Consider the following 9,127-nt stretch of genomic DNA (forward strand, 5'->3'; position numbering starts at 1 on the left):
TTCTCAGTGTTTTAGGTCATATCATCATAAATCCCTCAAAAGTAATGTTGCTTTCTTCCCTCTGTAATATCGCTGGAGCCAGACAAAACAAGTTTGACATTCGGTCGTGTGCTAATGATTGCTTTTTTTTCCGGTAGAGGGAACCACGTGGCCAGTCTGCGGGTATACAGCGCAAGAGGGCACAGCAACACAACAAAGGGTAAGTGTCACTCTCAGTGATGCAGCACTTTGTGGAAGAACCGGACTGCAAATATGATACTGGCTGTGCTGCACTAACATACGAACTCAAGCATTTCAAAATATTCCTCCTTCTCATGTCTGACGAGGCAAATAGTTGAAGTTTGGAATGCAAAATTGCTGCTGAAATGCTTCCATCGCCTCCCTTCACGTTGTAAACTACAGAAATGGCTCTTCCAAAAGCTTCAGCAGCCATTGTGCTTTTCTCGAGCCCAAATGGTACGTTTCCAAACATTTTGCCGTGGCACTTCATTCAAAATGACAGATGAGAGCTGCAAGAGCCGCCTTCACCTGTACGCCTTCATTGTTTTACCTTCGAATCCATTTTAGGTGTGCGTTTGATTGGATTTTTCCCTAGTCAGCATAGTGCATGATGGACTCGACGTAGTTTCCCGGGAAGAGTCCGGTGACTCCGTTACAGATGCCTTCGAACCAGCCGTCGTCGTTCTTCTTGATAATATAAATAATGGCTCCTTCCATAAAGGACAGCTCATCCTCTTTGTCCTTGCTGTAGTCGTAGATGGCCACAACTAAGAAATGACAGAAAAGAACATTCCAATAAAATGAGCGCTCCTCAAAAAGGACGTCGTTTCGACTTACCTTTCTCTAAATAGGCCTTAGGGGCCCAGTGAGGATCTCCGTCGGCATAGGGGTCACTGTAATGGACAACTGCGGCCTCCTCTTCTTCATAGTCGACAGGAGGAGGAGGAGGAGGTGGGGGCTCCTCAAACATACCCATGTCCTCGGGCGGAGGCGGAGGCGGTGGGGCTGGGCTGTCTGTTACTGAAGGGCAACAAAAGCAAACGTTATTAGAGTGAATGAAAATGAAAGCGGATTAAAATGAAAATACTGCTAACTGACAATAACAGAGGAAATGAAATGAATTATATCACACTCCAGCAATTTTAAATTCTCATCAACCTGCAGTCAGTCAGTCAGTCACCTTGTATAATGGTGAAGATGAATTAAAAAAAAAAAAAAGAAGAAGATGCAGTCATCTTTCTCCTCAGTAGAGGGCAACAGAATTCATTTGTTTGAAATCTGGAGCATGTACGATATAGTCCAGAATGATGTTTTTCTCGACTATTTGACAGAAAAGCTCAACATCAAACTGTATTTTTTAGAGACAGGCGGAGGATGGACCGGGAACTAGCGTCGGGTCACATTTTCACCCCTCAATGGAGCGAGAACTGGTTGCAAGCTTGATGTGATCCGTCACCATGGCAACAGAAAAGAAATCCCAGGGACTCAGCACACAATAAGTGCGAGCAGAGGTACGAGTGCGAAAAGTCACCAAGCAAGCGGAGTCAATGTTAAGCAGTATGTGCATGCTGAGAAACATTCTCAGCAATCCACATGCTGCTTCAAACTGAATGCAACAATGTCTTGAACTGGCAACATCTCATCGGAGTACTTACTGCTCTCCTGCATTCTGGCCACAAAGCCAGTCAGAGGGATCTGTGGGGTCAGCTGGACCATCGGGGGAGGCGGAGGAGCCACGGAGACTACAGCGGCACCAGATGAGCAGAGAGAATGTTGATGCGGTTGGTGGACGGAGAAAAGAACAAGTGAGGAGCCAAGTAACAATATGGAAGAGTGAGCACTGAAGAAAGGTGAGGACAAAAGCATCAAGTATGTGAGACAAAGTGTAGTGCAGGAGCATTGAAAAAAAATCATGAATAATTGTTGTTGAGAAGCAGACAGAGGATTAGGACCGTTCTAAGGTAAATTGGCTCCAAAGATTACCCAATTATTTGGCAATTAAATAAGAAAAAGCAGAAAAGGTTTTAAAGTCCCAGTGATCATCGTCGCACACACATCTGCTGGGTGTGGTGAAATTTGTCCTCTGCATTGAAGCCATCGCTCCCCGTGTGATTTTGATCCATCCCCTGGGGGCGCAGCGAGCGGCAGCGGCGCCGCCCGCGCTCGGGAATCATTTGGTGATCTAACCCCCCAATTCCAACCCTTAATGCTGAGTGCCAAGCAGGGAGGCAATGGGTCCCTGCAATTGCAACAGTCTTTGGTATGAGGGTTTGAACCCACAACCTTCCAGTCTCAGGGCGGACACTCTACCACTAGGCCACTGAGCTGGCACGCCAGGCAGTGTGTACTGTCTATGTCCGTTTGCTGTAAAAACATTTCAATTCAAAGAGGATGTCCCAGTTTTGGTAGCCTGCTGGGTCATTATCGCTTCCCACGTAAGATCCCAAACCTCCTTCCTCTCTCTCTGTTTTATGTTGTCCTACGAGAGAAGCCATTAGAGCAAAATTGCTCAGAGTGATGTTGCTAAGATAAACTGGGCCCTTCTCCAACGAATCAACAAAACAAAATGAGTTTCTCTTTTTTTTTTTTTTTAATTAGAAGCAGCTGTTACCTGAAATGTTTCCTTATTCCGTTGTAAAAGGACACTTATTAAAATTTCAATCGGAAATATCAATTACGAACAGCCAACATTAGATCTTTGAGCTCTTCTGCGTAGCCACGGACTAAAAATGAACTCCTAGCTAAAATTGCGCAACACCCAGTTACCTGAATTCTGTGAGAATGCTGGGCCCCCGTTAATATGAGGCTGCTGAGAAGAAACAGAGGGAGCGCGGCGATACGTCCCCGTGGCTGACACCATGGAGGCTGAGGAGGTGGTGGAAGAGTTATGACGTGAGATCTGACGAGAGATGGTGCCAAACTGGGACATGGGGATCGGACCCAGCCCGGGACCTTGTGGCACGGAGGCAGAAGATGCCGCCGCCGCCGCTGTGGGAGCAGGAATAACAGCTTTACAGTCTGACAAATCCGTTGTGTGATTAACTTCAAACGGCATCCTTGATGAGATCCTGTAGGCTTCAAATAGTACCAAGGTGAAAAGATGGCAAAGACGATTCACCTTGGCTCATACTGGGAGGAGAAGGCGTCGGGACCGCCAAGGGGACACCCACGCCACTGCTTCCACAGTTCTCTCTGCCACCGCTACCGCCACTGCTGCCACTGCGTATTTGAAAAAAAAAAAAAGGATGTGTGAGACAAAGTCCATCCAAGCGTAATGGTTTCTCCCTGCCTGCCATGACATGTCACCGTGGTAACGGAGTCTGCTTTGTCAGATGCCAAATCAGGTTTGAAAGGCTACCGGCTATTTGTCTGCCTCCCGTAATAAGAAAGTGTGGCCTTTGTTGACACTTCATGAATTAACATCCTTGTTGTTGAAATGTGTACGAAAAGACATTTGTCAGAGAAGGTTCATTTAACTCCGGTTCCCTAAAGTGTGTTTGCGCCTGCTGGATAAAGAAAGGTGAGATCGATCAGCTGTACCTGTGTGTCCGGGGCCTCTGATTGAGGGAGGCTGTACGTGCGGGGCTCTGTTGGCTGCCCAGTCGGGCTGGACTTGTCATGTAGTCATTGGGCACCACTGGAGGCTTCACTGGCTCCAGCGTTTTGTAAGGGGTGTTGCGCCTAGACAAAAAAAAAAAAAAAAATGCTGTCTTCCAGGGAGGTCGAACCCATCCTCAAATGACTTTTTTTTTTTTTTTTAAAGAGGTGTGTCTCAATAACGCCTACTGATTTTTTTCAAATCAACTCAATCTTACCCCAAGGTACCGCGGCCGGCCATTGGGGGGCTCGGGGGTTTCTGGGTTGGTGGGTTTGTTCTAGACAGTGTCCCTCCTCCTCGTCCTGCAGCATTGTTCCCATTTTGCTGAGGGGAAAAAGAGCTGTTAAGAACACTTGACAGACATTGGCATGTTCCCTATTCGTGACAATCTTTTAATTACTGAGCAAAAAGTTCGTTCGTTCGTTCATTCATGTGAGTTGAACCAATGCACATATCAGGTGTAGTTTGAATGCATTGTGGTAAAGAGAAAAGAAAAGGTAACTATTATCTCTTACCTTGGCTTTAAGCCACTGAGTGGAAGAAGAAAAACAGAGAAGAAAGAAAGAAAGAAAAAGATATGCTCATTGGTTAATGGTCATTTCTTTCAGCAACATTAAGTGACAAGCTGTTAAGATATAGTAATGAGAGGAAAAATGTCCTGGTCTGCCTGGCATTGAAATAGAAATAATCAATGGTGTCATTTTGTTTGACGAACTGAATCTGCGACTGAGATGTTTGCAAACCAGAAGACGGACACTATCTTGGCAAAGTCGGATGAAGATTAAACATGCCAGCAATCAATGCCGACAACATTCAAAAGGACCCAAACACGTACACGCTGCTTTGTGAAAAAAAGAGGAAGCGGCGAATGGATCATGCAGAGACAGAATACACATCAAGCGTGAGGCAGGAAAGAGTCAACAAAACATTTCCTCCGGATTCTATAGAGAAAGCAAGCGATGGGTCACATTTGGCAAACAGGACTGCTTCCTGTGCGCTACTAAAGGCCAATTGTAAGCTTGTCTATCAGCACATTGGAGTACGAGTTTGTATTAAAAGACCGGCTAGAAAAAAAAAAAAAAAATCATTGATTTTATTTGGGCAGAATCCGGCTTACTTTGACTCCGTGGCCCACATCGTCCAACAGCGTGTAATCGATTGGTTTTCGAATGTACCGCACGGGCCGCTCCATGTTGCCCGGGGCGATGATCTTGTGGGTGCGGGAGGTGTTTTTATTGGTGGTCAGGATGCCAATCTCACGACGGGCAACTTTCTCCTTGTGAATATCCACCGTCTGCGGGAGATAAAGCAAGAAATGAACAGCTACTAGATCAGCCATTAAATGACTCTGTTTCTTTTCTCCACAGCTAAATATAGCAGCCTGTTCCACCCTACAACCTGCTGTAAGATGGAGAGCAAATGGAAATAGCATACAAGTACGTCGTGTATATACACGAGCAAAAGTGGAAGAGCGGCCATTTTGGAGCACGTCCGAGGAAGGGCAGAGAGCGTCGAACCGTGCGTGCGTGCGTGCGTGCGTGCTCTGTCCTGAAGCTCGTGGAGTAAAACGGCAGTTGAAAAGGCTAAGCAAGCGTGAGTGCCAGTGTCGGGATCTCATTTGGACCTTGACAGGCTTAATGGAGCACACGGTGGAGAGAACATTCACTTTTTGACAGGCAGGGGGCATGACTTTGTGTCGCACGCAAAGAGCATGGGAAAACGAGTCATGACGAAAGAAGGGGTGGGGATTTTTGCCAGCTCTTGTATGATTAATGCCCTTTCCATGCAGCTGTAATTGGCAATTTAGAGCTGGACCGACGGCTTGGCATCGGCTCGGTTTTGATACCTGCGAGCTAAGTGCTTGAGATTGACGGTACCGAAGCATATTATAAGTCGCTGTCGATGCACTTCCGTTCCTTTCAATTCACCTTAGCGGACTTGTGAGCCACTAATGCTGGTCCGCGGAGTAGTTTCATGTTATTTTGGAAACTATCTAGTCATTCAAAATAGAATGATGCTGGTGTGACTAATACTTTTTTTTTGTACCTGGGAGATGTGGTTGATGGAGGACTCCATGCGTCGTAGCTGCGACGCCTGGATGTCCAGTAGCTGGAGCACATTGTTGGCTAAGGCGTTGATTTGGTATGCCACGCTGGCCAGAGACTGGGTGGTGTACGACTTGGTCTCCTCCAGGGCCTTCCTCTTGTCTTGAGCCTGAGCAAAGAGAACAGAAAGACAGTAGAGAGCTTAAGATCAGGGGATACTTTGAGAATCATTGTCAATTCTTGTCTATGTGAAGCCCTTTGAGACGGTTTGTGATTTAGGGCTATACAAATAAACTTGACTTGACTTGACTACACTCTTTGTTTTATTTGGAAGACTCTGTCAAGCGACGAGTTGATGGATCTCGGTGCTAACAACTTTGTGAATCTCCCAGATGGACATCATGGGACAAGTGTCCAGCCAAGTGAGTAGGAATACCGAAACATTTCATATAATCAATCACGCACCTTCACCCGGCTGCTTGAGCCATCTGTTTCCGTGTGTCTTTAAATAGCTAGACTCTAGCTGGGGTGTCAAACTCATTTTTTTTCGCGGGCCGCATTGTAGTCCTAGCTTCTTTCCGAGGGCCATTATGACTGGCAACCCAAATAAATTCATGAGCACCTCATATTATATACAGTAAAAGCTACAAAACAAACTGACAAATAACTCGTTTTCAAATCAGATGAGCAAAAACTGGTCAAATATAAAAGATATGATTAAAAGTGAAGACAATTTGCAATTCTAGTAATGACAAACGAATTTGATGCGCAATTTGTCTTCGCGGGCCACAGAAAATGACGCGGCGGGCCGTATCTGGCCCCCGGCCGGATCTTGACTTTGACACCTGTTTCAGAGGAACTGAAAGACATATTTATAGTTTGGAAGCAAAATAAGGCTCCACGTTGAGCTACTCTTTTTAGACTAAAAATAAACCAATGTCCCATGATGAATGAATGCATTAACTGCCTGTGGTGATCATTATTATAAGTCTCTCTCTCTGTCTCTCTCCATACACAAGCACACGCACACGCACACACACGTATATATATATATATATATATATCGTTAGTGAAAATGTATTTTTTTAAAATTCAAGACATAGACGTTTTTTACTAATGCACAAAATGAGCTGTGCATGAACATCACCTTGTTCAAAGAACAAAACCAACACAATCATACTGGCAAATCAGAAGCTACATGATAAAACAGGTTTGTTCGGACCTCCTCAGTGGGGCTCTGTCGAACCCCTAGGGTTTGATGGAACCCAGGTTAAGAACCACTGGTATATATACGTGTATGCTACACTATGCGAGTATACAGTATGCGAGTATAAGAACACAATAATCATCTAAGCAGCTAAAAATAGTGTATCCAAATTTCTCTGTTTTTTTTTTTTTAAAGGTTTTAACACTTGGATTTCATGTTACTCTGTTCAGGCTCAGGGATTATCCTTTCGCTCATTTTAATTCTCTCATCGAAAATCCCATCAATGTTGTTTAAATGCCCCCCCAAAATTTGCCATGACTCATCATCTACTAACATTTAAAAGGTGTGTTAGTGTAATAATACCACCATTATTTATTCTTTGGGAGTTATGATAGAGCTTGTCACTGTACCAGAGATACTTTTGGCGAGCGAAACTGCCTAATCATGTGATCTTAAATGACCTTGCCAAAGGAGGAACAGTTAGATACTTATTAGAGCAGCCATCAATTTGTATTTGACCTGTCTTTCGCACTTCAGTTTTTATTCAATTGTAACTTTCATTATTCTCAAACCACAATATGCTGGTCCTCTTTCTTGCCCGTGAAAGCATTCACGGTGAGCATTATTTTATGTACTGTATCAGGAAACATGTCATCTGAGTAGTGTGTGCCACATTTGACCATACCACTGTCACGTACACTGTTTTCTGGCTGGATGAATGGTGACAACACGTGCATTATTATTTCAGCTGAATGTGATTTAAACGGCTATGCCATTCATACACCTACCTACCTACCTGTACATACATGCACATATTCGGTACACCTGCGGTCTGAGATCCACTCCATGCTGATACCTTGATATATGAGCGAATGACTTTTTGATGAGTTCCATTCACGAAGCAGCAATAACCTGATGCGACGAGTGAAACTTGCTGTTAAAAATGGTGGGTGTCGAACTGCACGACATCACATTGACGTGTTCCAAGCGCACAGTATTTGGGTTAGCTCGTTTAGCTTCCAAAAGGGGAAATAGATTAGAGACGCTAACCTTTGCAATACAAAGCATTTGCGCACATATACAAGCACAAAGCCTTTGCATTGGCTCATAAATCCATGATGTGTGCACATAACCAAATATGCAGTCCTCTCACTCACTTGCATTGGAAATAGCCTATCCATTCAATTCCATCACATTCAACTTGTAATATTTGGAGATACGAACCATACATTGTCTATTCGGGGTGGTTAGGCGATTTGAGTCCCAGCTTTTCTAGTCTTCTGTAAACAAAAAAAATGGGATGCTCGCTCACCATTTATAAACGGTAGAAAATGCTGTATTACGATTCTTACTCCAAATGTTTTAAGGCTACAATGAGGCAATTGGACATTTGTTTCGACATGAGTGACAAAGCAAAGGCCTCGTAAAACGTGTTATTTATATGTCGATCATCATCATCAGCAGCAGCAGCAGCAGCAGCAGCAGCAGCACGTTACGTCGTAAACTGCAGTCAGTGACTAAACACTCGGACAACGACACACCCTCTACTGTACAAAAGCAGCAGTAGCTGGTAACACAGCGATGGCAGCCTCGCTTTCCCCAACTACAAACGATTTGTCCTACTCTCGCTACATTATACGCCTAGATTGTAATGGTGGCTGAAAAGGACACTTTTGTATCGTTTCGAAGATCATTTCCCTTAGAAGACGCGCATTTCCCGTCGCTGTGCTCTCACACACTTCTCCCACCATGGCACCGCAGACACGACGAACATCACCACCAAATCGTCGAATGCGATGTCAAATATCTTACCTGGACATAGTTGTTTTCACAATATTCCGCTACCCGGGAAAGGTTCTGGTAGCTCTCGACAAGAGCGTGTTTACCGGCAGGGATTTCGTCCTCTAACAACATTTGTAGTTCTGCCATCTTACATCCCTTTGCATTTCTCTCCTCTCCCTGCCTTGTTCAATGAGGCGACGCGAGGCGAGGCGAGGCGAGGCGAGGAGAGGAGAGGCGAAGCGAGGCGATGCTGCTGCTCTGTGGCCGGGAGAAAGAGAGCGGCTCCCCCGTCTGGAATAGCGGAGCGTAACTTGTCATGCACAATAGCCAACGCGATAATAATACGGGTCAGGATTACTCATTAGGCCATTAGATTATTTACTTGATTCAATTCAAGAGTTATGTAAGGGAGTGATAGATAGATATAAACTCCGTTACACATTTGTACGTGGCTAAAATAATAAAACTCATTTGCGTTCGCTCACCCAAACCGCG

The 9,127-nt window shown here is 44.8% G+C and overlaps 1 protein-coding gene across 3 annotated transcripts; it reads right to left on the minus strand.

The window, feature by feature from the left end:
* Window positions 1–203: 203 nt before the first annotated feature.
* LOC125984829 (abl interactor 1) lies at window positions 204–9,103 on the minus strand. Of its 3 annotated transcripts, XM_049747103.2 has the most exons (12): window positions 8,663–8,735; window positions 8,075–8,130; window positions 5,645–5,812; window positions 4,716–4,892; window positions 4,114–4,128; window positions 3,816–3,922; window positions 3,541–3,681; window positions 3,119–3,219; window positions 2,767–2,988; window positions 1,656–1,742; window positions 838–1,020; window positions 204–767 (listed from the first exon to the last, which is right to left on the minus strand). In XM_049747103.2, the coding sequence occupies exons 2-12, from the start codon at window positions 8,075–8,077 to the stop codon at window positions 592–594; spliced, it is 1,380 nt and encodes a 459-aa protein (XP_049603060.1). In that variant the 5' UTR covers window positions 8,078–8,130; window positions 8,663–8,735; the 3' UTR covers window positions 204–591. The 3 variants fall into 3 exon arrangements, with proteins under 3 accessions (XP_049603060.1, XP_049603058.1, XP_049603059.1); XM_049747101.2 differs by lacking the exon at window positions 8,075–8,130 and having other exon boundaries at window positions 8,663–9,103; XM_049747102.2 differs by lacking the exons at window positions 4,114–4,128; window positions 8,075–8,130 and having other exon boundaries at window positions 8,663–9,103.
* Between the last annotated feature and the right edge of the window lie 24 nt (window positions 9,104–9,127).

The sequence above is a fragment of the Syngnathus scovelli genome, chromosome 17 (assembly GCF_024217435.2).
Source record: "Syngnathus scovelli strain Florida chromosome 17, RoL_Ssco_1.2, whole genome shotgun sequence".
Taxonomy (NCBI): Eukaryota; Metazoa; Chordata; class Actinopteri; order Syngnathiformes; family Syngnathidae; genus Syngnathus; species Syngnathus scovelli.

Coding starts and splice junctions, on each gene's coding strand:
- LOC125984829 (XM_049747101.2), bottom strand. CDS start 8,779: ATGGCAGAACTACAAATGTTGTTAGAGGACGAAATCCCTGCCGGTAAA. Junction 5,813..8,662: donor GTGAAAACAACTATGTCCAG/GTAAGATATTTG, acceptor CTCTTTGCTCAG/GCTCAAGACAAGAGGAAGGC. Junction 3,220..3,540: donor CAGAGGCCCCGGACACACAG/GTACAGCTGATC, acceptor TCAAATACGCAG/TGGCAGCAGTGGCGGTAGCG.